At 34.2% G+C, this 27,556-nt stretch overlaps 1 protein-coding gene across 5 annotated transcripts; it reads left to right on the top strand.

Annotated features, from left to right (window-relative positions):
• Window positions 1–1,537: 1,537 nt before the first annotated feature.
• On the top strand, window positions 1,538–27,556 carry LOC132739388 (polyhomeotic-like protein 2). 5 transcript variants are annotated; one of them, XM_060727077.1, is made up of 19 exons: window positions 1,538–1,656; window positions 2,636–2,832; window positions 5,880–6,008; window positions 6,788–6,958; window positions 8,079–8,172; window positions 9,057–9,184; window positions 9,904–10,134; window positions 11,326–11,410; window positions 11,843–11,913; window positions 12,379–12,625; window positions 14,769–14,881; window positions 15,909–16,110; window positions 16,520–16,716; window positions 17,035–17,199; window positions 18,149–18,278; window positions 21,036–21,197; window positions 24,671–24,747; window positions 25,955–26,116; window positions 26,530–27,556. In XM_060727077.1, the coding sequence occupies exons 2-19, from the start codon at window positions 2,650–2,652 to the stop codon at window positions 26,725–26,727; spliced, it is 2,745 nt and encodes a 914-aa protein (XP_060583060.1). In that variant the 5' UTR covers window positions 1,538–1,656; window positions 2,636–2,649; the 3' UTR covers window positions 26,728–27,556. The 5 variants fall into 5 exon arrangements, with proteins under 5 accessions (XP_060583060.1, XP_060583063.1, XP_060583062.1 ...); XM_060727080.1 differs by having other exon boundaries at window positions 12,379–12,601; XM_060727079.1 differs by having other exon boundaries at window positions 9,060–9,184.

Below are 27,556 nucleotides of genomic sequence, written 5' to 3' on the forward strand. Positions count from 1 at the left end.
TTCACTCTCACTAACAGAAGGCACTGGAAGTTTGTCTTTTATAGATTTGCTGCATGGCAATGACTCATAGTATTATTCGTACTTCTTCGGAATTGTCCCAGAGGCAACAAGTGACATCAAAACAGCCTTTTTGCAGCAGATATTGGAAGCTTCTCGTGGAGCCTTAAGATACTTTTCTTTGCTTCTGCTCTTCTTCTGTATTAACCTAACTTCCTTGAACTCACTAACATCAAAACCATAGTTCACAAAATACTGTATTCTTTGTCTTAACGAACTTGAATCCATTTTATATTCAGCCAATTAACACGTTCTCCATCAACATCGATTTTCATTGAGCCAAAGTTTTGATCTTTGCACAACTTGTAATCTAGTAAGTCAGCGTATTTTATTGGAACGACAATATATGGTTGCTTCCGGCGTACTAATGATATAACTGTTTTCCACTGAGATGGATCATGGACTTTTGTGAAGCTTTTTGCATGCTCGATAGATGCATGTATGGAATTACATTCCATTTCTGAATGGCCACTTTCGAGAAATTTGTGGTTTATACACTTGATGTGAGAAATATCTTGGACACAGTGAACTTAGCAACTTGCAACAAACTGATTGCAATTCTGTCCCCCACATGTATCTCTATATAATGTCACTTCTTCAATACCAGATGTCTAACTTGCAACAGAAGTTACATACAAGTACACACAAGTTCCTACTTCGCACGAGCCTCGTTCCCCTGTGCCCACAGATAACAAGTCCCGTTAACATTTCCCAGTTCATAGAATGACAAATTGCAACAACACAGTTTTCTTTTGTAATAAAGTTCACCGATTAAACTGCATGGTGTTGTCAATTTAGTCTGACAGCATTTCATGAAGCATACGCTTCATCACCATATAATTCCCGCCAAAACTTTTATAAATGTCAGATCCATATTTAACATGACTGTTTGACTTGTTCTTTGGTACAACACCGTCAATAAAGTATAGAAATGCTGGTGCAGCAGGAGAAGACAGGGGAAAACAGATACATGAACATGTGCACCCCGTGCAGAATTTAAGCAGAGATGTAGATAACACTCTGTATCGATGACTTTCATTACATGTTATACAATAATTCAAACATAGTAATACTTATAAATGAAATATTGAGAAATATTGATGAAATGATATGCATATTTTTATTTTCCGTATTTCACTGTAAACAATTATTTTTCACTGCAGTAAAATATGATTCCCCTATTTTTACTGGCGTCCTTGCCGCACTACTTTCTTATAAATTCAGCCAATACACAAATTAAAAAGTGAAGTCTTTCAAATTGTAAGGTAAAAAAGATTTCAAGTTTTTTTCTATAATATTTTTTGGCTACCATCACTCATGAAATATTTAAATTCATTCCTCTTGATAGAAATAAATTCTGCATCTATAGAACAAACTTGAATATCTTTTAGGCCCTATGTTTGATTCACATATCTTTTGTTTTGCATCAACTTTAAAAACTGAAGATTTACGCCAATACACTTTATCCCTTCTTTGGGGAAACGCATTCTTAACTATAATCCTCACTACAAACAATTAATGGGTCAAAGATGGCGGAATTTTTATTAAAATTTAATTAGGAAAAACTCTATTTCCTGCGCAAACAGTTAGTTATTTAAGGCAAGGAAACTATTTTTGTATTTGAAATAAAGTATTATTATTTTTTTCTTAAATGTGTATACATTTTTATATAACTTTTACAGTGTCTGAACTTCACGAAAAACAAAGAACTGTAGTAGCTTTCGGATACAGTAAAAAAAATGTCCAATATGTCCCAGTTACAAATGTGTTAGGAATAAAGTAGTTAAAGTGCCTCTTTAGCCTGCACTTTGTAAACTGGTAAAAGGCTACTTTAGCTCGTAAGTTCTTAGCTAGAAAATAGATCTACTTTATTATAAGTAGATTTAATTTTACAAAGTATGAAAATTTATGCAAAAACTGCTTACTTTCAGTTTCAGATTGAAAAAAAGGTTAAATAATGCCTTCCATGCTTGTTAAATCAAAATTTACCTTGATTGTTTTGGAGCTTATAAATCTAATTCTATGCATTTCTTGCATGGAGCTTGAGGAATTGTGTTTTACAATTTTAGAGGTTGAGCATTGATCAGACTCATAATCTCTTAGACGAAGTCATTGTGGAGATTCTCTTTCATCTGATTGATGATTGTTGCTATTTCTGATTAAGAATAAGACACCTTCTAGGAAGCACTAGCAGGCAACTGGCATTTATAACTTAAACTCAAGTTAAAGCTCAAGTTGTGACCCCCTAGGACCTAATGGCCACTGTTAAGCTAACATTATTTAAAAAAAAACAGAAGTTGTGTATTACTGTATTAGAATATAGTACTTTGAACCTGTATCAGGATAAGGTTGTTTTTTGTTGAAAACATCCACATATACTATAGGGTATGAAATTAGGTTGCTTTTGGTTGAAAACATTCATTTAAAATGATAAAATTCTGATTTGATAATATGAATAATGAAAATTGCATATCCATCAGCATAAATTTAGTTAAATATGAACATATATATGTCACAGTTATTTGAATGTTTATCACTATTCTAGAAATGAAATTCATGATTTTATTTTCTCAAATAGATTAAATTGTGACAATGGCAGACAACCAGCAACAACAATCATCCCAGCAACCACAGCAGCAACAACAACAACAGGTAACTGCTGTGGCACAACAACAACAACAACAACAGACTGTACAGAGACAGGTTTCCCAGACATCAGTGGCACAGAGCCAGGCGTCAGGACAAGTCAGTACTCCACAGGCCATACAGCCACAGGTACTATATTAGGTTTCAATTTTATTTATGGATATAGTGTATACATAATTTATATAATTTTATTAATTTGTTTTTAGCTCACCTGTCACAAAGTGACAGGGTGAGCTTTTGTGATCGCTTTTCGTCTGTCCGTCGTCCTATGGCGTCCGTAAACTTTTACTTTAAATGACATCTCCTCATAAACCACATAGCCAATTTCTAAAAACTTCACAGGAATGTTCCTTTGGTGGTCACCTTAAAAACTTGTTCAAAGAATTTAATTCCATGCAGAACTCTAGTTGCCATGGCAACCGATAGAAATAACTTAAAATAACTTCTTTTAAAAAAACCCAAAGAGGAAGAGCTTAGCCATTGGCATGAAACATCTTCTAGTGAGTGTCTATCAAGTTTGTTCAAATAAAAGCCCTGGGGTCAAAATTGGCCCCGCCCCGGGGGGTCATTGATTTTCCCTATATGCATATAGTAAAAACTTAAAAAAGCTTCTTTTAAAGAACCCAAAGAGCTAGAGCTAAGATATTTAGCATGAAACATCTTCTAATGGGTGTATACGAAGATTGTTCAAATAAAAGCCCTGGGCTCAAAATTGGCCCTGTCCCAGGGGTCATTGATTTTCCCTATATGCATATAGTAAAAACTTAAAAAGTTTTTTTTAAAGAACCCAAAGAGCTAGATCTAAGATATTTAGTATGAAACATGTTCTAATGGGTGTCTACCAGATTTGTTCAAATTAGAGCCCTGGGTGCAAAATTGGCCCCGCCCCGGGGGTCATTGATTATCCTTATTTGTGTATAGCAAAAACTTAAAAAATCTTCTTTGAAAAAAGCCAAATAGCTAGAGTTTAGATACTAAGCATGAACAATCTTCTAGTGAGTGTCTACAAAGTTTGTTCAAATAGAAGCCCTTGGGTCAAAATTGGCCCCGCCCCGGGGATCATTGATTTTATTTATGCGTATAGCAAAAATTTAAAAAATCTTCTTTGAAAAAAAACCCAAATAGCTAGAGTTTAGATATTAAGCATGAAACATCTTCCAGTTAGTGTCTACAAAGTTTGTTCAAATAAAAGCCCTGGGCTCAAAATTGGCCCCGCCTTGGGGGACATTGATTTCCTTATATGTGTATAGCAAAAACTTAAAAATCTTCTTTGAAAAAACCCAAATAGCTAGAGTTTAGATATTAAGCATGAAACATCTTCTAGTGAGTGTCTACAAAGTTTGTTCAAATAAAAGCCCTGGGGTCAAAACTGGCCCCGCCCCAGGGGTGTCATTGCTTTTAACTATATGTGTATAGTTAAAACTTAAAAAATCTTCTTTTAAAAAACTCAACGAGCTAGACCTTAGATGTTTAGCATGAAACATCTTCTAATGGGTGTCTACCAAGTTTGTTCAAATAAAAGCCCTGGGATTTAAACTGGCCCCACTCTGGGGGCCTACAAACTGTATATACAGGTGAGCGACTTCAGGGCCATAATGGCCCTCTTGTTTTTTGTTTTTTTTGTGGTTTAACTGTTCTAAGAATGTCAGATCTCTCCATTTTAAACTGGAATCTTTGCTGTTACTAGCATCTCCTTTCTAGCTGATGCTAGCATATAGGCCTAGGTCACTACCACTTCGCTGATGCTAGCATCTGCATAGGCCTAGGTCACTACCACTTCGCTGATGCTAGCATCTGCATAGGCCTTGGTCACTACCACAACGATCATGCTAGCATCCGCATAGGCCTAGGTCACTACTAATTTGCTGATGCTAGTTAGTAGTATCTGCATAGCCTTGGTCACTTCCACTACACTGATCTTAGCATTTGCATAGGCCTTGGTCACTACCACTATGTTGATGTTAGCATTTGCAGAGGCCTTGGTCACTTCCACTAAGCTGCTAGCATTTGCAGAGGCCTTGGTCACTTCCACTACGCTGATGCTAGCATCTGCATAGGCCTTGGTCACTTCCACGAAGCTGATGCTAGCATCTGCAGAGGCCTTGGTCACTTCCACTACGCTGATGCTAGCATCTGCAGAGGCCTTGGTCACTTCCACTAAGCTGATGCTAGCATCTGCAGAGGCCTTGGTCACTTCCACTAAGCTGATGCTGGCATCTGCAGAGGCCTTGGTCACTTCCACTAAGCTGATGCTGGCATCTGCAGAGGCCTTGGTCACTCCCACTAAGCTGATGCTAGCATCTGCAGAGGCCTTGGTCACTTCCACTACGCTGATGCTAGCATCTGCAGAGGCCTTGGTCACTTCCACTACGCTGATGCTAGCATCTGCAGAGGCCTTGGTCACTTCCACTAAGCTGATGCTAGCATCTGCAGAGGCCTTGGTCACTTCCACTACGCTGATGCTAGCATCTGCAGAGGCCTTGGTCACTTCCACTAAGCTGATGCTAGCATCTGCAGAGGCCTTGGTCACTTCCACTAAGCTGATGCTAGCATCTGCAGAGGCCTTGGTCACTACCACTATGTTGATGCTAGCATCTGCATAGGCCCAAGTTGCTACCACTATGTTGATGCTAGCATCTTCAGAAGCCTTGGTCACTTCCACTTCAATGATGCTAGCATCTGCATAGGTCAAGGTCACTACCGTATTTGACCTGTAAGTCAAAAATTGGTTTTATATAATTATTAATGATTCATATCTTTTGTTACTTAACAAAATCTTTGGTTTCAGTTTATGTAAAAGTGAGACTACATAGTCTTTCAAGGTTTTCATTTAGTACTTAACACGTGTCATAGTTGTAGTTAAAAATTTGGAGAAAATATGGTAACTTGAGCCTGGTTTATAATATAATTCATGAATTAATTCCCTTCATGAACTGCATGGGTTTCCAGTTTTGTTTCATTAGGGATCATTTACATTAATGAATTGCCCCGTCCAATGTTCTGGCTTTGCTGCTTTCAGACTACTTTGTAAATGTTTATAAAGTAGGAAGGCTTATGAATCTGTCATTTAAGGTATTTAATCAAAAGTGCTATATGAGTCCCAAGACGTTTAAGTCCTTTTCTAAAAAAGTTTAACTAAGTGAGATGAATCAGTAACGTTTTCTTAAAACTTGCAGCCACAACAGAATATTCAACCACAGCCCCAGCAACAGAGTATACAACCCCAGCAACAGTCACAACAACAAAATGTTCAACAACAGCAACAACAACAACAGACAATACAACAACTGCCCCAGTTACAACAGGTATAGTTTACTGAGTATCAAGGCTGCTTACTAAGATAGTGTTAAGTTTGTTGGGTTTTAAGTCACAAGATCAGGATTCTAGCTAGACTAAAACTTTAGGGAGAAGTCATTTTTAGGGAGAAATAACTTCTCCCTCAGCTTACATCAGGGATTTGCACATGTCGTATAAATTATGCTCATTTAATTTTAATATTTACAGTGGCGAATAACAGGGGCACAAAGTCGAATGGAACTGCATAATATGTCACTTAAATGTGTTAATAAATTGCAGTCAGTTATCGACAGTATTAAAACTATTGACAAGCATTGTGTGTTACATTAACAGCTGTACATACGGTGAATAAAAAATGTGGAAAAGTCATTTTCGCTTTGATATTCAAACTCAGTCAAGTTGGGAAACTTGAGGTCACTTTGCTGCTGTAATTGCCCATTTAATTGCTTTTATATATCATACCTTATATACTCTTTAAAATGCCCCTAGCATTTTTCAATAGCAGAATGTTTATTGAAGTACAAAAATGATGATTATTATCAAAACAAAACTTTTTTTACTGTCATTTTCTGCACTGGATTATATATACTGGAAGCAACAACTTTGTTGATATCCATGGATTTACAATAAAATGCTTTAGTCTTTATAACTTAGTTTTCTCTTGGTTAAATGGGGAGTGGTGGGTGATAAAGGTTGAACAATATGATGCATTGAGAATCAGATAAGTGGGCGTTGATTAGATTCCGATATTAAAAATGTTTATATATTTCTCTCGTATGTTTTGTAGATAGCACCTCAGCAACAGCAGCACTTGTTACCAAACTTACAGACCATTACGTCATTACCTAACTTACAGACAATGACGTCGGTGCCACTCAGCATGGCCATGGCTGGTAATGCCATGAATGGAGGGATGACCACCACAAACTTACGACCACAGCTTGCTCAGTTACCACAGGTATGTATCCAAAGTCATTGTAACTGCCAATGGTTAGCACAATAAATTTGACAAGACTAGTTAAAATTCTATAGACTTGCTTTATTTTTACGGGACTCTGTTCTTTTTTTATGTGACGGGGCTGGAAATATATTAATAAGATTAGTGTACCATTTGGTAAATTGGTATAGCACTGGACCAATAACATGCGCAAAATTTTGGATCATTTACACACACATTTTTCCTTGTACAAAAACATAGTTTCCTTATATAAAAATGTAGTCACAATTGCTTTTGGAATACCGATTATTTTTGTCACAATGGTGGTTCAGTGTATGTACATGCCTCGGTCAGTCTGTTCTGATTATGCTTGTCTGGGTCATGACTCTGGCAGAATTTCAAATAATAAATATTCACAATAATGAGACAGTGTGTCATACATAAGAACCGTGTGGTTAGATCAAAGGTCAAGGTCATACTTTAAGGTCAAATGCAAAAAAAGGTCTCAAACAGCTTGTCTGCACCATAACTCTATCACAAGCTGGTGAAATTTCAAATTACCTGGCACAAATGTTCAACATGGGCATCTAGTGCTATGAAATATGGCAGAAATATAAAAATTGACATAATCTGGTATACCATATCCCTGTTTAATCCCTATATTGTATGTGAAACTATATATGTCTTTCAGTTCATTATGTAGATATAAGTCATTCAATTTTTCCTGTCTTGTCTTGTCATAGATTTTTTTTTTATGTGAGAAAACTTAGAAGCAAGAAATATTCCAGCTATTGGGGTTTATGTTGGTCTTGGCAAATTATCTGATAGTAAAGTTTGAGATAGTGCTCTCTCAATTAGGTAAAATTGTCAGAGCTTATATTTTAAATTTAACCCATACCATGCTAAATAGCCTAAGTGGACTTGGTCTTCTTTCAATCTGGACAAAATTATTGAAAAAAAAGGAGATAAATTTCGAAATTTATACTGACTGAATAGTAAACACTGTAGTGCAACATCAGAAGGCACAGATGTGTCGGCTGATCTTTGCCAGCAGGCTAATGGTTACAGTTACTATAGAAATAATGCAGCACTGAAAGCTATAATTTTTGGTGATACATATGTACTGGATATATATTTTTAGGTTCAGGTGATTCATCAAGCCATGCACAGCCCTTCCTTCATGCCACAGTTTGCATATAACCAACAACAACAACTTATGCTGCAGAATATGCAAGGTTTGTATATTTTATGATATGCAAGGTTTGTATATTTTATGCTAGGTCTTGACAATATTTAGTTATATTTGCTCTTCATTATGAAGACTAAGAAATGTAATATGGTGTTGTGCTAGTTCCTTAACCAGGTAAGGCCTGTGTCCAGATATTATATAAATGTTTGTGTTTTAACTGTTCTTCTCATAAAGTTTATTACGTACAAATTCAAAGTTTATTCATTACTAAAACAAAGTTTATTCAGTACTAATGAAAGGTTTATTCAGGTTTAATTGGTTTGTTTAGTGCAAATGTAAGGTTTTTTCAGTACAAATACATAGTTTATTCAGGTTTATTGAGTACAAATACAAAGTTTATTCACTTCAAATGTAAGGATTATTCTGTATAAATGTTAGATTTATTCAGTACAGATGCAATTTTATTCAGTACAAATACAAGGTTTATTCAGTATAAATACAAGGTTTATTCAGTATAAATACAAGGTTTATTCAGTATAAATACAATGGTTATTCAGTACAAATACAAGGTTTATTCAGAAAAAATGTAAGGATTATTCAGTACAAATACAAGGTTTATTCAGTACCAATACAAGGTTTATTCAGTACAAATACAAGGTTTATTCAGTACAAATACAATGTTTATTCAGTACGAACACAAGGTTTATTCAGTACAAATACAAGGTTTATTCAATAGAAATACAAGGTTTATTCAGTACAAACACAAGGTTTATTCAATACAAATACAAGGTTTATTCAGTACAAACACAAGGTTTATTCAGTACAAATACAAGGTTTATTCAGTACAAATGTAAGGTTTATTCAATACAAATACTAGGCATGGATATAGGAATGCTTGTATCTATAAAAAGTAAGGGATTTTATTTGCAGCAGCCATGCAGGCAAATGTTATGAGTATGAACCCTCAACAGATCAACATGGCCAACATGGTGGCTATGCAAGGAAGGCCAAACACTGGTATGTTCACCCCAGCTGCAGCAGCCCAGACTCCCACCACAGTAAGTTCTGATAAATACTTCATGCTGTCTTGTTGACTGTTCACTTTCTTAAGTAATTATCTTCTCTTTACTGGAGTTTTTCCAAAGGTTCAATGGTTCGTGTTTGAATGCTTACTTTTTAAAGGACTATACATGTCTGTGATTGTGGATTTAGTTTACATTTATTCACAATTGTAAATGTTTTAAGATTTTGACATTTTGTAATGGTAATCTATGTATAAGTATGGTTTTATTACAATAAGTATAATAAAAAGAACAAACTTGGGGTTCTGTACTCTAAGTGTCTAAAAGGCAGATGGACCCTCATTAAAGATAGAATACATAAGATAGAGAAGAAAAAAAAACTTCATAAATTAGCATTAATATTAGTTTGTTTATATTAATATTGGTTTGTTTATAAATATGCAATATAGAAGCAACTTTGCCAGAACTTGAATAGAACCTCTGATGTTCCGTAAGTTAGCTGGATAGCTTGCTTACATGAAAGAATCCTAAATTCATGTTGGGATTTGGACCCACAGCACTGAGGAAGGGGCAAGTTGTTTGAAGTCAATGACCTTGACCACTTGGCCATGGATGCCCTTAAGCCAGAACTTGAATACAAAATAGGTTTTGCTAATGTTGAAGGTTGCGGTGTGTCGAGACTTCAGAGTTATACTGTATTTAAAAAAAAAAAACAATACAATTTTTGTCAATTCTCAGAAATATTTACATTACAGCCTACAACACCTAACATAATGAATATTTCATCTGGAAGTAATACACTGGTTACCAGCTCATCCACGGCCAGTACCAATGCTGTCAAACCAACCATATCTAATGTTGCTAAGCAACAGTCGTCACAGTCAACACAACAACAACAGCAACAACAACAGCAACAACAAAGTAATATTCAGCAACAGAATCAGGGTCAGCAGCAACAACAACAACAACTTCATGCTCTGAATCAGGTATTGTAGATGAATTTCAACTTATATTTATCTATCAATTGATATTAATAGGGAAATTATATTACTTGTTTACTGTCTGTTTGTTGTCTGTCTGCCAGTGCCTGTGGACAGTCTCAGCTTTTATCTTATATCTTCACAGTTTGAAATATAATTTTCCTAGACTATGCATGCATATACACAAAAGCTACATTTTAAAATGCTGAAATTTGACTTTGAAGTGTGACCTTGAAATGTTGTGATATTACCTGGAAGTTTTAAAACCTGATAAAAGAATATCTTGTCTTTTAACTCGTCAATATTTGTGATGATGCATTTTAAGTTTTAAATTCAGTACATTAAGAAAACAAAAATGTGACTTTTCATCATTTCTTTTTGAACTTAAGTAAATGCATAATATGCAAGAATTAGAATAAAGAAAATGGCTGCAGTCACAAAAGTAAATGGCAAAAAAAATCCTTAACATCATGCTGTTGTTGTTCAAAAAATTCAAACTAACACTGACTTTATTATTTCCAAATCACCAATTTCAGCAATAAGGGCTATGGCCTCTTCCTTATAAAGAGTGAATAGCGCCTGATTGTATTGCAAAATGTTACTAAATTGTACAGTTTGCAGACTTCCCGAAAGTTGAAAAAAACTGTCAGACATTCGGTCTGACAAACCACGAAAATCTGTCGGACCGAAACAAAATCTGTCGGACCAAATAAAATTGATCAAAATCAAAGAAAAACTTGTGTTTGTATTCCTAAGACACTTTTTGTTTTTTATTTTTTCGCCGTAAAAATCGGCATAATCCGTACAGCGCATTTTCATCTCCTCCCTGTCATACACCAATGATTCATGGTTCTGCTTCCATTTTTCATTAAATTTTGTCTCAGGTCTATTCTTTTCATCCTTTTATTGCTGTTCTGCGCACTCTTCTGACGTATATTTTCGGTTATTCCCAGGTTTGGCACCTTTAGCGACGCCATTTTGTATACATGCGGCTTGGGTAAAAGCCGGACAGTCGGACCGATCCGGAATAAAAAATTGTCGGACCTGATCAAAATTTATCGGACATGTCCGTCGGACCGACGTATTTCGGGAAGTCTGCAGTTTGTAATATGCAGTGAGTGATATTGTTATATCTCACAGTAAATATGAAGTCCTTTATTGGTAACTTTTGTTTTCAAATTCCTATTTTACTTTCAGGTACAGCAGGCCCAGGCAACTGCTATGATTGGAGGGAAACCAATTATTCTAGGTCAAGCTGGTTCCCTATTACAGGGTCAGATAGGTAAGCAACACTGGTACCAATTTACATATTAGAATGCATAAGTTATTTTGGTTTTATCTTCTTAGGGTCAATATAGGTAATGATGAATTGTTCTCATTTACATGTGTAAGTTAGATATTCTTAGCTTGACTGTTTGATGAAAAGTGAGAGCAGTTCTAGTCATCCAGTGTTTGCATCAACACATCACACTTTGTTACTTCAATATCTGATTTATTTTTACATTCCTGAATTATGGATATACAATGCACACAGTGATTTTGGTAGTTTATGTAATCATTGCATATTCCCTTTAACATATATTCTAGTATTCATTGATATCGTTTATTATTTTTGGGATTTGTGTATTTTAATTTGTTGTACAATTTACACAATGCATACTATACTCTCTGGATATAATTTAAAATGATTATATATGTTTTGGTTATGTTAAAGGTGTGATTTCTGCCGGGCAGTTACAAACAACACAGGCATATGCTACTGGTCAAACATTCGGACAAATACAGGTAATTTCTTAACATTGTGATGACCTTGACCTTACGCTGACCCGACTCCAGTACACTTGCATTTGTTGCTAGGCAAAAGTGATTGCTGGTTTAACCCAACAAGATAAAAGGGCTTTATGACTTTAACTAAACTATTAAATTAAAAAGATTTAGTCTGAGACAATCGTCTCTGGAATTAAGAATAATTTTTGGTTTTACCCAGCTTATGGGGAGGGGTGTAAACAAATTTTAACAGTTACAGCTTCGAAAATAAGCACAACAGGCTAACTAATCTATTGTGAACGGTAGTGCTCTATGTAAAAATTTGTTTTCAATAGGAGATTAGCTTTGAAAAATAGACATTTGTCGATATCCGGATAACATTTATTCACTACAAGCCTAACGTATATTCATGAACCTTTTTTTGACTGACGTGAACTGTTTTATATTACTGATACTGTAAAACAATTCTATTCCAATTTTCAGTCGAAACCAGGTCAGCAGATTAGTATGGCAACCAATTCAGGTCAAGGTCAGGTACAGCTAAATAGTTCCCAGAGTCCAATGCGATTCTCACAGCCGCAGTTACTGGTTAGTAACGCTGGTAACGCGCAGCTGATCTCGTCACAACCTGTGTTTACTAACCAGATGTTACAGGCTATGTCCCAGTTACAGCATTACCCTCAGCAACCAATGATATCAGCACAAGGTCAGACTCCCACAATTATATCTGGTATGTTAATTCGTTTTCTGATCAATTAATTTTATCCTTGGTGGTCTTTGTAGTTGAGAGGAAAATGAAATAGAATTACTTTCTGCTATGATTTTGAATCTTGCTTTATCGAGTTTTGCTTTGCCTTTGGAAGGGGCAAGTGCTTACTTTTGGTTGAGGATGAGCTAGTTTCTTGCATATGAGACAGGATTATCAACTGTTTACACCAATGCTAGAATAACGTGTCTTACATCCCTTAAGTTAGACAAGTTGCATGCTTTAAATGACATCATTCACACACGCATCTTATGAATGAATTGTGTTCTTAAAATGACATTATTTTGCTGTAATGAATGAAGATGTAAATTCATACATTAGTATAAGAAAAAATTGCTAAATAAAAATATTAGTTTTAGTAATTACTTTCAGAAATATGATAAATATGTAATATATGTAATATGCCAGAAAAAGAATTAAAACCAGGTTTTGTAACAGACAGGAATATTTAGTTCTCTGGTAACTGTTTAACGGAAACTCAGCAGAGCCTCATTATTGCCGTAAACAGATATCCTCGAGCAGGATATTCCGATTGATATTGGCAGCCAGTGTAATATCCTTATAATCTTTATCTGCCATTAGTGTTAGGAGGATTCTTATATATATTGCAAATGACAATCTATATTATGAGATTGTCTTCGTACTGTTTTAAGAGATCACGATAATTAACAACAAGTATTATATATATTAAACCATGAGAAAATAAGCATACATGTGATTGTTTTCAGCCTGTCTCTTACATTTGTAAAAATTAAAACTATTCCTTGTATCTTGATGTGAAGTTAGTGTTTTGGATATTGATTGTCTACAAAAATTTAATCTCTGAAGTCACATAATTTTCCTGCATTTTCCTGGCTGCATGCTAAGCTCAGTCTGTAGTCTAGAGCTGTAAGTCTGTGGGTCTAGAATTTAGATGTTGGAATGAATGGTGCAGCCATTGTTTCTTTATGTCGATTTGTTGACAAACTTTTGTTTAATGCTTGTTAGTTTTGAATTTTGATGAAAATGATTTATATTAAAGAAGTTCATTTGATAAAAAAATAATATAAAAGTTAAATAAGTACTGATACAGGATATAGAAATACTTGTTAGATTGTGTGTATATCATTCTCGTAACTATTACCTTGAATTAATCATATTATGTGCAGGAGCCACTTGGCTATCAAACTCCTCGCAGCGGTTACTCCCCCTGATCAGAACAGTAACCACTGCCACCACAAGTAAATTCGGCTTCAGAGAGCCGAATATATTTTTTTCACTTTTAATTTTAAAATAGAATACTTTATATAATTTTAGTTTTCTTTCGTTAAATTGTTATGATTAATGTACAAGAATGTAAAAAGATATACTTATAAAAATTATTTTGTAAAAATAACGAAAGATATTTTCACTGTGAAACGGTATGTATAGTAAGCAATGACTGATTGAATGATTGCGCAAAAGATTTTGATCCGGCTTTTCTTTTAAAGTCTAAACAAATTGAGTGTTTCGAACATATTTTATCTGGTAAGGATGCAATTATAAATCTGCCAGTTGGATATGGGATCCTTGGTGTTCTGAAACTGGCCGCCATGTTTTTGTCACATGACACAACTATCATCACGTGATTTCAGTGGTGGCAGAGGTTAAAGTAGCAAAGCCTGATGTAACCGCTGTGAGGAGTTTGCTTGGCTATTAGTAATGTTTTAATGGTCCATTGTGTCTTAGATTCTCATTGGCCAGTTACCTGAACCATCTTTTCCTTCAGTCGCTTTTGGCATATAGTTATAGTGATTTGGTATTTTGTATGGAAGTGAAAATAATACTCTTTGTTTACATTCTACTGCTTGTATGACGAATAATTTCACATTTATTGCTACTTTCTTCAGGTAACAAGCATCTAGCATGCAGTAATAACCAATATTTAAATTTAATTAAACTTATGTTTATCTTTTCTAAAGAATTAAACATTTATTTGTTTCTGAGGCATAATGTGCATTTCAGTTGATAAAGTTTAAGTCAAAATTTAAGACAAAAGGAGTCAATTTTGGAAGAAAATAAAGGTATTTCTGTATGGAAGTGAGTTAATTGATCAGATTTTAATGTGAGTTTATTATTATATATTCAGGTCAAGGGTTATATATAAGGTCAGCTAATCCAGTGCAGGCACAAGGTTTGGTCACTGGTGTACAGACGGCAATGAATTCTAACTTTAAAAACCCAAACCAACAGACACTTCAGGTAACCTTCCCTTTAGCTTTTGTTGTGATTTTTTTTTTTCATTTTTCAAGTTTTTTTTATATATTGGTTAAGTTGGTTAAGTAATTATTTAAATCTTTTACTTATCTTATAATTATTATGAGGAAATTTTTTTTTTTTTTGTGGGCCTTAGTTGCCGATTGGTCAGGATTGCTAGTTTTTGTGTCGCCTACGGAGTAGTGGCGACATATAGGGATCATTTCTCCGTCGTCTGTCTGTCCGTCTGTCTGTCTGTCCGTCCGTCCGTCACAAAACTTGTCCGGACTACTCCTCATAAACTACTGGTGCAATTTCATCCAAACTTTACAGGAATGATCAGTACCAAGTCTAGTTGTGCATATTATCAGCATTTTCCGGTTCAATGATTTTTGTCAGAGTTATTGCCCTTAAATAATTTTTAATTTTAAAGTTTGTCCGGACTACTTCTCTTATACCACTAATGCAATTTCAATGAAACTTTACAGGATTGATCTGTAGCTCAAGTCCTTGCGTATATTGCACGGGTTTTCCGGTTGAATGATTTTTGACCGAGTTATGGCCCTTTGATAAAAAGGTGTTTTTTTCTGTGTGTTGCCAGATACACAAAAGCTTGTCTGGACTACTCCTCATAAACTACTGGTGCAATTTCATCCAAACTTTACAGGAATGATCAGTACCAAGTCTAGTTGTGCACTGTCCGTCTGTCACAAAATTTGTCCCAACATGAAATTGGCCATTATGAGGCGACACATGTGATTACTGATCGCTCTTGTTTGAAACAGTAACAACTTTCTTATGTGTTATGTCTGGAATCTTTTATTGTTTACTGTAATTCTATGGACCTGTACCCTTAGTTACATAGGGTATCAACTTGATTTGGTTTGAATCAAGGTTATATAGGTTAAAAATAGAATTTTCTACTTTTCCTCATTTTAAGGCCATATTTATTTATGACTGTGTCAATGTTAGATTAGGACCATCCTTTCAGTTACCATTATTCTTTGTTAAAGCTTTTTTCGTTATGTTACAGACTGTGGCTGTGCCAATACAGAAACAAACTACGGCAGCTCAGACTGGTAAAGTGCTTCTGCCGTCAGTCTCGAAACCTGTGACCGCCAAAGTACCGCCCACCAGTATGACCGGCACGGCCAAGACCGGTACCCAGACAATGCCCAAACCTAAAGGGAGACCAAAGGGAACTGGGAAATCATCACCTGCAGTAACTGTAACAGGTGAGCTTGGATTTCTTGCCTCTTTTTGAGAAAATTAAAATGATGGAAATTTGATCATTGTATCACAGACAGATGAATTAACGCTGTAATAAAATTTTTGTACAACATTTCATAGATGTTTGTCCAGTGCATTCTTTACTTGGACTCTATATATTTTGTCTTAAAACAGTGATAAATAATCCAGAAAATGTAAAAATGTTGGTACATTGAAATGTCGTAGGTAAAATTGATAGTGATTGAAACATGTTTTATATTGAAATTATTGGCCATGAAGTAAATATCATATTGTAATAAAAATAATTATGCAACAAGTGTCATATATATGTTTATATAGAAGGATGAAATTATGTCTATTAATTCTATATATACATGTATAAGGTAAGACTTGAAGGATAACTTTATTTTCCAGCAACAAATCAAGTCAAATCTGACCCTGTCCAGTCTCCCTCTAAACCTTCAACACCAACCATCAGTCTCCCTATATTTGGGTCACATGACAACAAGAGCCAATCAGATTCTGAGGTAGAGAGGAAATCAACCAATGAGGAGGCTCCGTCTGAAGATATTGACATCTCAGCTGGTAGTGAAAAAATTGAAGCTAAACAGGTAAATAGAAACAAAAGTTAATTTTCTTTTCCCAGGAAACAGACCTTATACATGGCATTCTCTAAACTTACAATGATGGCCGTGATGTTTTTGAAAGTATGAATGTTACCCTTACACAGAGGGAACTAAAAATGATAATCTTTGTGACTGAAAGTCTATTTTATTAATACATTTGTAAAAAAGAAATAAGTGAAAATGAAAGAAGTACTCCTTTACACTGCAAAACATTCTATAAAAAAAATTCTTTAGTAATACATAATTTATTATATACATATAATAAGTACTTGTTTAATTTTATTCAATTTTATATAACTTCAGATAGAAATGGAGGTAAAGGAAGTGCCTGTGGTTGTGGAACTGGATCACAAGCCAGTCTCGATACCTGACCACCCTGTGGAGAAACAGCGTGCCATTGTTAAACCCCACATTCTAACCCATGTTATAGAGGGATTTGTTATACAAGAAGGCCCGGAGCCATTCCCAGTATGTACTAATATTTTTTTCTACGTATTTGTATGATAGGAATAACTTAAATTTGTTCAATTTTGGTCAATCAACATTGTAATGGTGGGTAAATACTAAATGAATTGCATCTCATTCAGATGTTGCCAGCTAAAAATAAAAAAATCAAAACAGGAAGCATGTTCGACCTTAAGTTACTATGTTGTCTTAAGATATGGATGTTAATTTGTTGACAGTTAACTTGATTGAAATACAATTCATTTACCAACTCTGCTTGTGGTTAGCTTGATTTAGTTGTTACAATGGCAGATCAATGTTTGTGTGTTAATACGTCTATGACCTTTCTTCTTGCCTGGATTGTTCCCTCTGGATTGTTCCCTCTGGATTGTTCCCTCTGGATTGTTCCCTACAGATAGAGTGATTCTTTAATATTAAGTCTGAACAAAAGTCAACAATAATGTGTTAAGGTCAATTTTGTCATAAAATGTCAAATATTTATAAAATAATCTTGGATTTTAAACAGTTTTTCTGTACAGTATCTTTGCGTTTTCATAAGGGATTTTATTATGATAAGTGCAAATGCAAACTATTGGCTACGAATATTTGGTAAAACAGGTTTGGAATGGTACAAATTCCAAAAACTTTAGACAATTGCTTAGCTATGAATGTTACTGAAATTCTTTTGTGAAAGCAAAATTATGGAAAAATAATTATTTGTTGTTCCTAACTTTAAAATAAATAAAAAAAATTGCAAGAGGTGGAATAATACTCAATTTTTAAGTATTTAACAGAACAGAAAGCAGAAATTGACTGATATTAAATCTTGCCAGTTAATCTAAAATGTAGAATGTGTAAAAGTTTGACGTCAATAAAAATTTGGCATCACAAAAGAAATGTTACAGAACATTTGCCTTTACATTCATAATTTACAAAGACAGATAACAAAACAGGTCTTTACATTATATTATAGGTTCAAAGGTCATCATTATTGACCGAGTTTATTCCACCAAAGCCAGGTCAGCCGGTGGAACAATCATCGTTGATCTCGATGGACGAGGCAGACATGGAGGATGATGATGATACGAGTCATGAGGAGCAAGGTATTAGCATGTTTACATTATCTCTCATATTCATACACACTGATAACTTTCAAGTGGTTTCCGTGGCCAATTAGTTAAGGATGCCAACTTCAATCACTTGCCCCTCAATGCAGTATTTTCAAATCTCATCAAAGGGCTTGTACTCTTCCATGCGAGGATGTTATCAATCTAGCTTAATGGAACTACATGTAGGTGTTCTTCTCGGGTCTTTCTCCAACAGTAAAGCTTGAAAGTCACTGTATAACCTTCACAATGTCTGTGTGGCTTAATGTCGAACAAAAACAAACATAGAAAACATTATCTTCAAGAAATACTTCAAACTTGCATTCATGTATTCCGAATGAAAGACTCATGACTCTAGCATGGATTTCTGTTGAATGATACTGGAAAATTTTTAGGCTTAGTTTTGTCTCAAATTGTGTTTCCACAACAATAGGTCAATGTATACTCTTGATACTTCATATAATAAAATTGATTTCATAATTGGTTCTCACCCACTAGGAGCAATAACTCTTGCATGAATTTCACTCCATAACTTCCCTTTGTATACTAAGGTTATTCCTGTAAGGCTTTTGTGACAGCTCCTCATTGATAAATTTGTAACTAAAATGCATGTTGGTTCATCAAAGTATTTGAGAAAAATATCAAGTTTTTTTAAACCACTGTAAGCTTTCTGCTATTTATCTGATAAGGCACTGTTTGTTTAGATGAAACATCTGTAGAAATGTAAATGTCCACTGATATATTTATTTTACATCGAAAGTTATACTAGTTTACGTATTTTATTCATGTAGATTTGTCTCTTGACACTTTCATTTAATAAACTGGTCTTAAATTATTGCAAAATCATTATTATGAGTGGAGAACTAATTTTCATGATTTTGTTGGTAGGTCAGTCCACAAATTTAAGATCCAACAAAATTTTGTTTTGTCTGCTGTAAGATTATTTTGCATCAAATTATTACATTTTACCTTTGGAAAAAATAAACATTCCACAAATTTAAGAACCCATGAAAATGTTCTTTGTGAAAAAAACATGAAATTTCATGCCCACCAAAGTGAAATCACTGTAATTAAAACTAACATATGAATATCAACCCATAAAAATATTTTGTGTAGTTAATGTAATATCTAGAACATGTAATGTTTTCATTTTTAGCTCCACTATTCGCAGAATAATCAAGCTAATGCAGTCACCCATTTGTCCATGTCTCTGTGGTTAAGTTTTTGTGTGTAAGCAAGTACCTCTCCATAACTACTGAAGGGAATGGATTAAAACTTCACACACTTGTTCTCTGTGATTATCTAACATGATTGGCACAAGTCCCATAACTCTGATTTGCTTTTTTGCATAATTATGCCCCTTTTTGGGCTTAGAAATTCTTGGTAAAGTTTTTTGCTTGTAAACTGGTATCTCCATAACTACTGAAAGGTTTGTGCTTTTTTGGGACAATTTTATGCATTCATAATAATAAAGCAGTGATTTACTCGATAAAACATCTTAATAACAAGCCTATGTACCATTTTGGACAATTTTATTATTCATATAGGTAAGCATTATTATACTCAATGAAACACCCTTGTGACAACTTTTTTGAATAGTCGAGCGTCGAGGTGTATAACTGTAACTATCCAATATTTAACTTCTTTATTTCATTGTTTTGCATGATTGTAATATGTAACTATGAATGTTGTGGACTATAATGTTTTGTTGTTTTCAAGCATCATTCTCATCATTGGCTGACATTACATTATTACATTTTATCTTTTGATACAACATAAACGAAGTAATATTATATGGGATATATGTTGTGGTTAGCAGTTATTAAGGTGAAACATCTTTAAAATCACTTGCATTTCATGACACAATGTGTTCGGATCAGAACAGTTTTTGTTATGTAGAGAAGTTGTTCAGTAGGCTTATAGAAGGTTGATGGTTCTACTCATAAACCCATTAAGGAAATTATTCATGAGAAATTTTTTCAGTTCCTTATGAATTATATGAAGTTTCTCATGAAATATATGAGGTTTCTCATGATTTAAATGTGTTTTCTCATTTATAACATTAACTCATTGGTAATGTATCATTGTTTCAAACTAAACAGTAGAACTAATTGGTACTTAAGTAGCTACTCTAAAGTTTCTCCACCACCACCAGTCTAACTAATGAAAAATCCATATTTTCTTCACACACACCCTCTCTCCCTTCCCCACCCCATTGTCTTAGAGGCATGTAAGAGAAATTTCTAGCCACATGGAAGAGTTGGAACAAATTGCATCAAAGATTTACCTTTACTCATTATTTCCCATAGCCATTTAAATATTAACTAGAGCATCAAAACAAAATATTTGAAGTGGTTTTCTGTTCTTCACTCCAGTTGTTAAAGTGAAATTACAGCACTAAATGTTTGTAAACTTGGAAATTGTTTTGTGCAAAAGTAACCTGACATCATATATGCACTTATATCCCTTCATTTAAATTATTGTTCATTATCTATTGCTTTCACTTAGCATTAAAGATTGTTTCTGTTTAATTTAAGGCCGAAGCATGAGACAAAAATTTGAATTTGTTTATTTTAAGGACATCAATACATTATTTTACCATCCAATGACTTATATTAGCATTTCATGACTTTGTACATTTTGTGGACATTTATACCTTATTTTACCATCCCTTCATTACAATCATCATTTCATTGAAGAAAAAAAAAAATCTAAAAATCGTGAAATATTGAAATCTATTTCTGTTCACTCCAGGTCCGCTAATGGGACAGAAATCATTGCGATGTGAATACTGTAGCAGCATTTATAACAGCTCTAATTCGGCTCAGAGGTTTTGTTCGAAATCTTGCGCTAAACGTTACAATGTCGGCTGTACCAAACGGCTTCACCATTTTCCAGGAAGGCCTAAAGATAAGGGTACTAAGATTGATAATGCTTTTAGAACGTGCTGCGGTGTTTGTAGTCTCAGTGCCAAAGTGTTGTATCTACAGAGTACAATGAAATAGTGGATACCATAGTTTGGCACTGAAGTGACAACACTGTTTTTTATTCAAATTTTTTTAAGCTTTGCTTTACAATAAAATAAATAATGTCCATGGACCTTGATCACTTTTGTGCTTGTTGGCAGTTTCCTTAATAATTTTTTTTAATTTAAGAAGCTAAAATTGAGTCACAATTAGCAATTAAACTTATTTCAATAACTTTCCCATTAATAGGAGTATGCTGTTTTTGCAATCTGTCCCATTGGTAAAATTAAACAATTTGTTTGAGGGATATGATAAATAATCTGTATTTGGCAAACTTCCAATAAATTAACATTGTACTTTAATTTTTCAATTACTTACATTAATTGGTGTAAATTACCTTAATATGTTCTATTTATAGGAGAAAAATTACCTTATTTTGGCAATCTGTTCCATTGATAAGAGTCAGTTACTTATTTTGGCAATCTGTTCCATTGATATGAGTAAATTATTTTTCCTAACTGTTCCATTGTCAAAAAGTAATCTTATTTTGACAGTTTGACCAAAGGATAGGAGTATGTTACATGTATTTGGCAATCAGTTAACTTGAATATGATAAAAGTAAATAAACCTATTTTGTCGAACTGTCTAATTGATTTGAATAAATGGCTTTTTTTTGTCAGTCAGTTCCATAGATTTGAATAAATGATGTTAAATTGTCAATCTCTCCATTTTATTTGAATAAATGGCATTAATTTGGCAATCTATCCTTTTTTTAGCTCACCTGTCACAAAGTGACAGGGTGAGCTTTTGTGATCGCTTTTCGTCCAGCGTCCGTCAGTCGTCCGTAAACTTTTACTTTAAATGACATCTCCTCATAAACCACTAGGCCAATTTCATCCAAACTTCACAGGAATGTTCCTTTGGTGGTCACCTTTAAAAATTGTTCAAAGAATTTAATTCCATGCAGAACTCTGGTTGCCATGGCAACCGAAAGAAAAAACTTTAAATATCTTCTTTTTTTAAAAACCCTAAGAGCTAGAGCTTAGATATTTGGCATGAAACATCTTCTAGTGAGTGTCTACCAAGTTTGTTCAAATAAAAGCCCTGGGGTCAAAATTGGCCCCGCCCTAGGGGGTCATTGATTTTCCCTATATGCATATAGTAAAAACTTAAAAAATCTTCTTTTAAAGAACTCAAAGAGCTAGAGCTAAGATATTTAGCATCAAACATGTTCTAATAGGTGTCTACCAAGTTTGTTCAAATAAAAGCCCTGGGGTCAAAATTGGCCCCGCTCCGGGGGTCATTGATTTTCCTTATATGTGTATAGCATAAACTTAAAAAATCTTCTTTGAAAAAACCCAAATAGCTAGAGTTTAGATATTGAGCATGAAACATCTTCTAGTAAGTGTCTACAAAGTTTGTTCAAATAAAAGCCCTGGGGTCAAAACTGGCCCCGCCCCAGGAGTGTCATTGTTTTTAACTATATGTGTATAGTAAAAACTTTTAAATAATCTTCTTTTAAAAAGCCCAATGAGCTAGAGCTTAGATATTGAGCATGAAACATCTTCTTATAGGTGTCTACCAGGTTTGTTCAAATAAAAGCCCTGGGGTCAAAATTGGCCCCGCCCCAGGGGGTCATTGATTTTCCCTATATGCATATAGTAAAAACTTAAAAAATCTTCTTTTAAAGAACTCAAAGAGCTAAAGCTAAGATATTTAGCATCAAACATGTTCTAATAGGTGTCTACAAAGTTTGTTCAAATAAAAGCCCTGGGGTCAAAACTGGCCCCGCCCCAGGGGTGTCATTGTTTTTTAACTAATATGTGTAAATCTTCTTTTAAAAAAAGCCCAATGAGCTAGAGCTTAGATGTTTAGCATGAAACATCTTCTTATGGGTGTGTGTGTTGGGGGGGGGGGGGGGCTATATACAGGTGAGCGACCTCAGGGCCATCATGGCCCTCTTGTTATTGGAGTAAAATCATCTACAAATGAATTCATAAAGTTTTAGAAAAAATGACCAATTGAAAATTATAGCAATATAAATGTTTCATTGTTCCTTAAATGAAGTCATTGTTGTTTTGTTCAAGGAACAGGCAATGAATTTTTCAATGATTTTCCATTGAATCTTTTTCTTAATATAATCTTTTTCTTTGTATTTCCGCTCTAATAACCCTGATGGAACTGTAATAAATTTATGTATCTCTATGTGGTTAAATGTAAAAACTTAACTTCTCTACTTCTTTAAGATGTTGTGATTATAACGAAGGCATGTAGGGGGCGTCCGTGGCCGAGTGGTTAAGGTTGTTGACTTCAAACCACTTGCCCCTCACCGCTGTGGGTTCGAATCCTGACAGGGACTTTGGATTCTTTCATGTGAGGAAGCTATCCAGTTAGCTTACGGAACGTCGGTGGTTCTACTCAGGTGCCCGTTTGTGACTGAAATAATGCACGGAAGGGCATCTGAGGTCTTCCTCCACCAGTAAAGCTGGAACGTCGCGATATGACCTATACTGTGTCGATGTGACGTAAAACCAAAAAAAAAACAAAAAAAAAACAAACCAAGGCATGCTGCACGGATTCACGTGTCCTGAAAAATATGTTCTAACTCAAGTATATTAACTTTAACCTGTAAAAGGAAACAACAAAGATCAGCTGGCACTTCCCTGATATCTGATTATGGTCTGCACTGTTTGCTATTCAGTCAATACATATTTTTAAATTTCCCCTATAATGATTAATGATTTCATCCAAATTGAAAGATGGACAAGTTCATTTAAGATATTTAGTGGTGTATGGGTTAAACTGTGTTTTAATTATGCAGCTTTTTAAAAGCTATTCTATTTACTTTTTAATATGCTTTTTATTAGGTTACTATAATATCATAAGGTGTCAGAAGTTCTACTCAGGTTGAAATAATGCACAAAACACCAACTATGGTCTTCTGTCCCAAGTAAATTTAGGAAAGTCACCATGTAAACCTTGAAGTGTTACTAAAATCCAGACAAATTAAAAAATCTGTGCTGTCTGAACAGATTCTATACTGTTGAAATATAAATCCCTTAAACTTTTAATATGGACTGTTCCAAAATCAAACCAGGGTGAATCCATTACACAACAAAGTCAGCAGAGTAAGGGTAATACTGTAATTTTAGGGTAATTTATATATCATTATCAGCAGATATTTGTACAGACTGCATAAGTCTTATAATTTGGCTGCAAGGTGCTGATCATGATGAAAGCCTATTATAGTGTTGAAACAGGACTAATTGTAACTTGGACCATCTTTAAACTGTATTGCCTTCTTCTTTTCATTCAATTCTAAAAATGTTTATATACCTGATAAAAATGTAAAGAAATGTGTATGTGATTTCTACAAGGAATTATCTGTTTTCTCAAGTTTTTGTTTGGTTTCTTTTTTTGCAGGAGGAAGAATTTTGAAAAGGAAAAGAAAAGGCAAGAAAGGTTGGCATGGTAACAGACTACAGAGCTCTAGTTCAATGGTAAGTTTAGATAATTATTTCATGATTTATAATTTATGTTGTTCTAGAAAGAAATTTTAGCTACAAGAAATATACATTCAAAAAGTTCTTGATAAATGTTTGTTTTTTTTAAATTACAGTTAAACTTCGTTCACTCGAACTCGGATCGCTCGAATACCTCCCTTCGCTCGTACTCATAGCCCAGTCCCGGCAAAATTCCTTTATAATATATATTGTTCTACCTCGGATTGCTCGAACACCGATCGCTCAAACTCTCGAACCTAATCTCTGGTCCCTTCGGCAGAAATATAGTGAAAATCACACCTTTTCGGTTGAACACAAAAAGACAAGTCGGAATGTTCTAAAAAAAATGACAGTCGGCGACACATGTTTTTAACACCTCGTGATCGTGACAAAGGTAATTAAGGTTAATTGATACAAAATAAGAGGTGTTGTAACCGATTTATTTGTTATGATAATATTGTTGATTTGCCGTTTATGGTAACAATTAAAAGAAAATAACTTGTGAAATAAGTGAAATATGCATGCATATAAAGAATGACGTTTCCCCGGACGGCTTTAATTACAACCGTGGTTCATGTAAAGTGAATCGTAACAATCTATTTATAGAATTATACTTGTATGTGTGTTTATTTTAGTAAATGACTATAAATAGATGCTGCTGTAAATGTTTTTAATAAATATTTCATTAATTTATTTTTTAAAATTAAATTCATCCCATTATAAAAATATAAATATATTTTAAACATTGTTCAAAAGTTTTGTGCGATTGCCCAATCGAACTCAACCAATTACAATATGCATGAATATAGATTAACACAGCATACCGTTAATACTTAATTAAAACACTGGGATAATAATTCTGAATATAAAATATTCGACAAACAGATCTACTAACAAACAATTATATTGACGCATTTATCATTCGACCGATGTAAGCTAGGAAAACCTTTAGGCATATGATCAACGTAATAATAGTTCAACCTTGGTTGGCTCGAACTACCAATCTCTCGAACAAATTTGCACAGGCCCTCCGAGTTCGAGCGAACAAAGTTCGACTGTATGCAGATTTATAAGATTTGGTCATTGTTAGTCATTGCTCTAAATGGACGAACGTTAACACCACATGCATTAACACCTTGTGTGGTGCTCTTGTTTTAAATTCTCAGACTATGAGTACTGATTTTATATCCTAATTGTTATAAAGGGTGCAGCTGATGTTGATATGGATGATCAGAGTAGTTCACTAAGCCAAGAAGACACGCCTTCTCCATCAACTTCACCGGACCATAATCTACAGACTCCGCCCCCTGAGTTACAGATGGAGGGAGAGTACATTCAGCCACTTACAAGTCCTACAAAATGGAATGTAAGTATTCCTTATATACAGTAATAGTAATGCATGCTGATTATGCGATGGTCGAAACCTACACAATTCAACTCAGTCAAAATGTAAAATGACTTCTATTAGTTTGGATTAGACCTTAAAGAAGTGCCTTATGACCTGTATTGCGTTAGTGCGATATTTAACCCAACCAAAGATACAAAAAAGCTATATTATAATTATTAAAAGTAAATTCAGCTATCTGGCCAATTACCATTACATAAATTAAAACAGAACAGCTGATAGTAAAAGGTTTTGAAAATGAAAATAGTAGCATTTTTTAGCCTTGATAAACCTTTATATATAATATTGTTTGAGTGGTATATCCCTTTATTACCTAGAATAGAATGGAAGTGATATGACAACTGTTAAAACAAATTATATTTTTTGTTTTCCAGGTGATGGAAGTATACGAGTTTATAAAGAATCTCCCAGGCTGCGGCATGTATGCCGAGGAATTTAGGTCGCAAGAGATTGACGGGCAGGCATTACTCTTACTTAAAGAAGATCATTTAATGACAACGATGAACATGAAACTTGGACCTGCTTTAAAAATATGTGCTAGAATTAATACCATTAAAGAGGAGACTGGTTGAAAAAAAGAAAAAAGTACGAGAGATTGTGCTCAGTGGAAAAAATGGAAGCTAGATCATTGAAATGGAGTATGGCTAATTGTTTCTACCAAATCAAAAAAAGATTTTAATCTTTGAATCAAGGCTACATGAATGTTTTATAAACAAAGAGATCTAGCTATATATTTGATATCTACATAGAAAAATAGCAGTACTAATGTTATTTGTTGTGTACATCTGTACAGAAAACTCTCTGTACATGATGTATTTTTGTGTAAATCTGTACAGAAAACTGTAGAATATGTCATGTGCATCAGTACAGAAAATAGGGTTATGTACATCTGTACAGGAGAACTGGTGGTGCATATTATATTCTGTGTACATCTGTGTAAAAAAAAAACTGTCATATCAATTATTTTTGCATAGACTGACAGTACACGTTTTACTTTGTGTGCATTTTTACCGGAAACAGGCAATAGATGTTATGAGCAACTGCATGCTGTACATGTTAAATCTTATGTACATCTGCACAGAAAACTTGAAGTACATGTTATACATGTATCTTGTTTACAGAAAACTTGTACATGTTACATCTAATGTACATCTCTATAGAAACTGATAGTACATGTTATATTTAGTGTACATCTGCACAGTATTTTTGCTATATATATTTTTTGCTTCAAATATTACAATATTTGTTGTACAGAAATCTGTAGTATTTGCACATTATATTTGAATAATCACAGTTGTATGAAAAACTGAATGCATATCCTCTGTATGAAGAAGTACAGTTACTGTTGTACGAAAAGCTGCCTGTATAAGTTGTTACCAAGTTTCTGACTGATGCTTTGTG

This window comes from Ruditapes philippinarum, unplaced genomic scaffold, assembly GCF_026571515.1.
Source record: "Ruditapes philippinarum isolate M1 unplaced genomic scaffold, ASM2657151v2 ctg19_1_1_1_1, whole genome shotgun sequence".
NCBI classification, from domain to species: domain Eukaryota; kingdom Metazoa; phylum Mollusca; class Bivalvia; order Venerida; family Veneridae; genus Ruditapes; species Ruditapes philippinarum.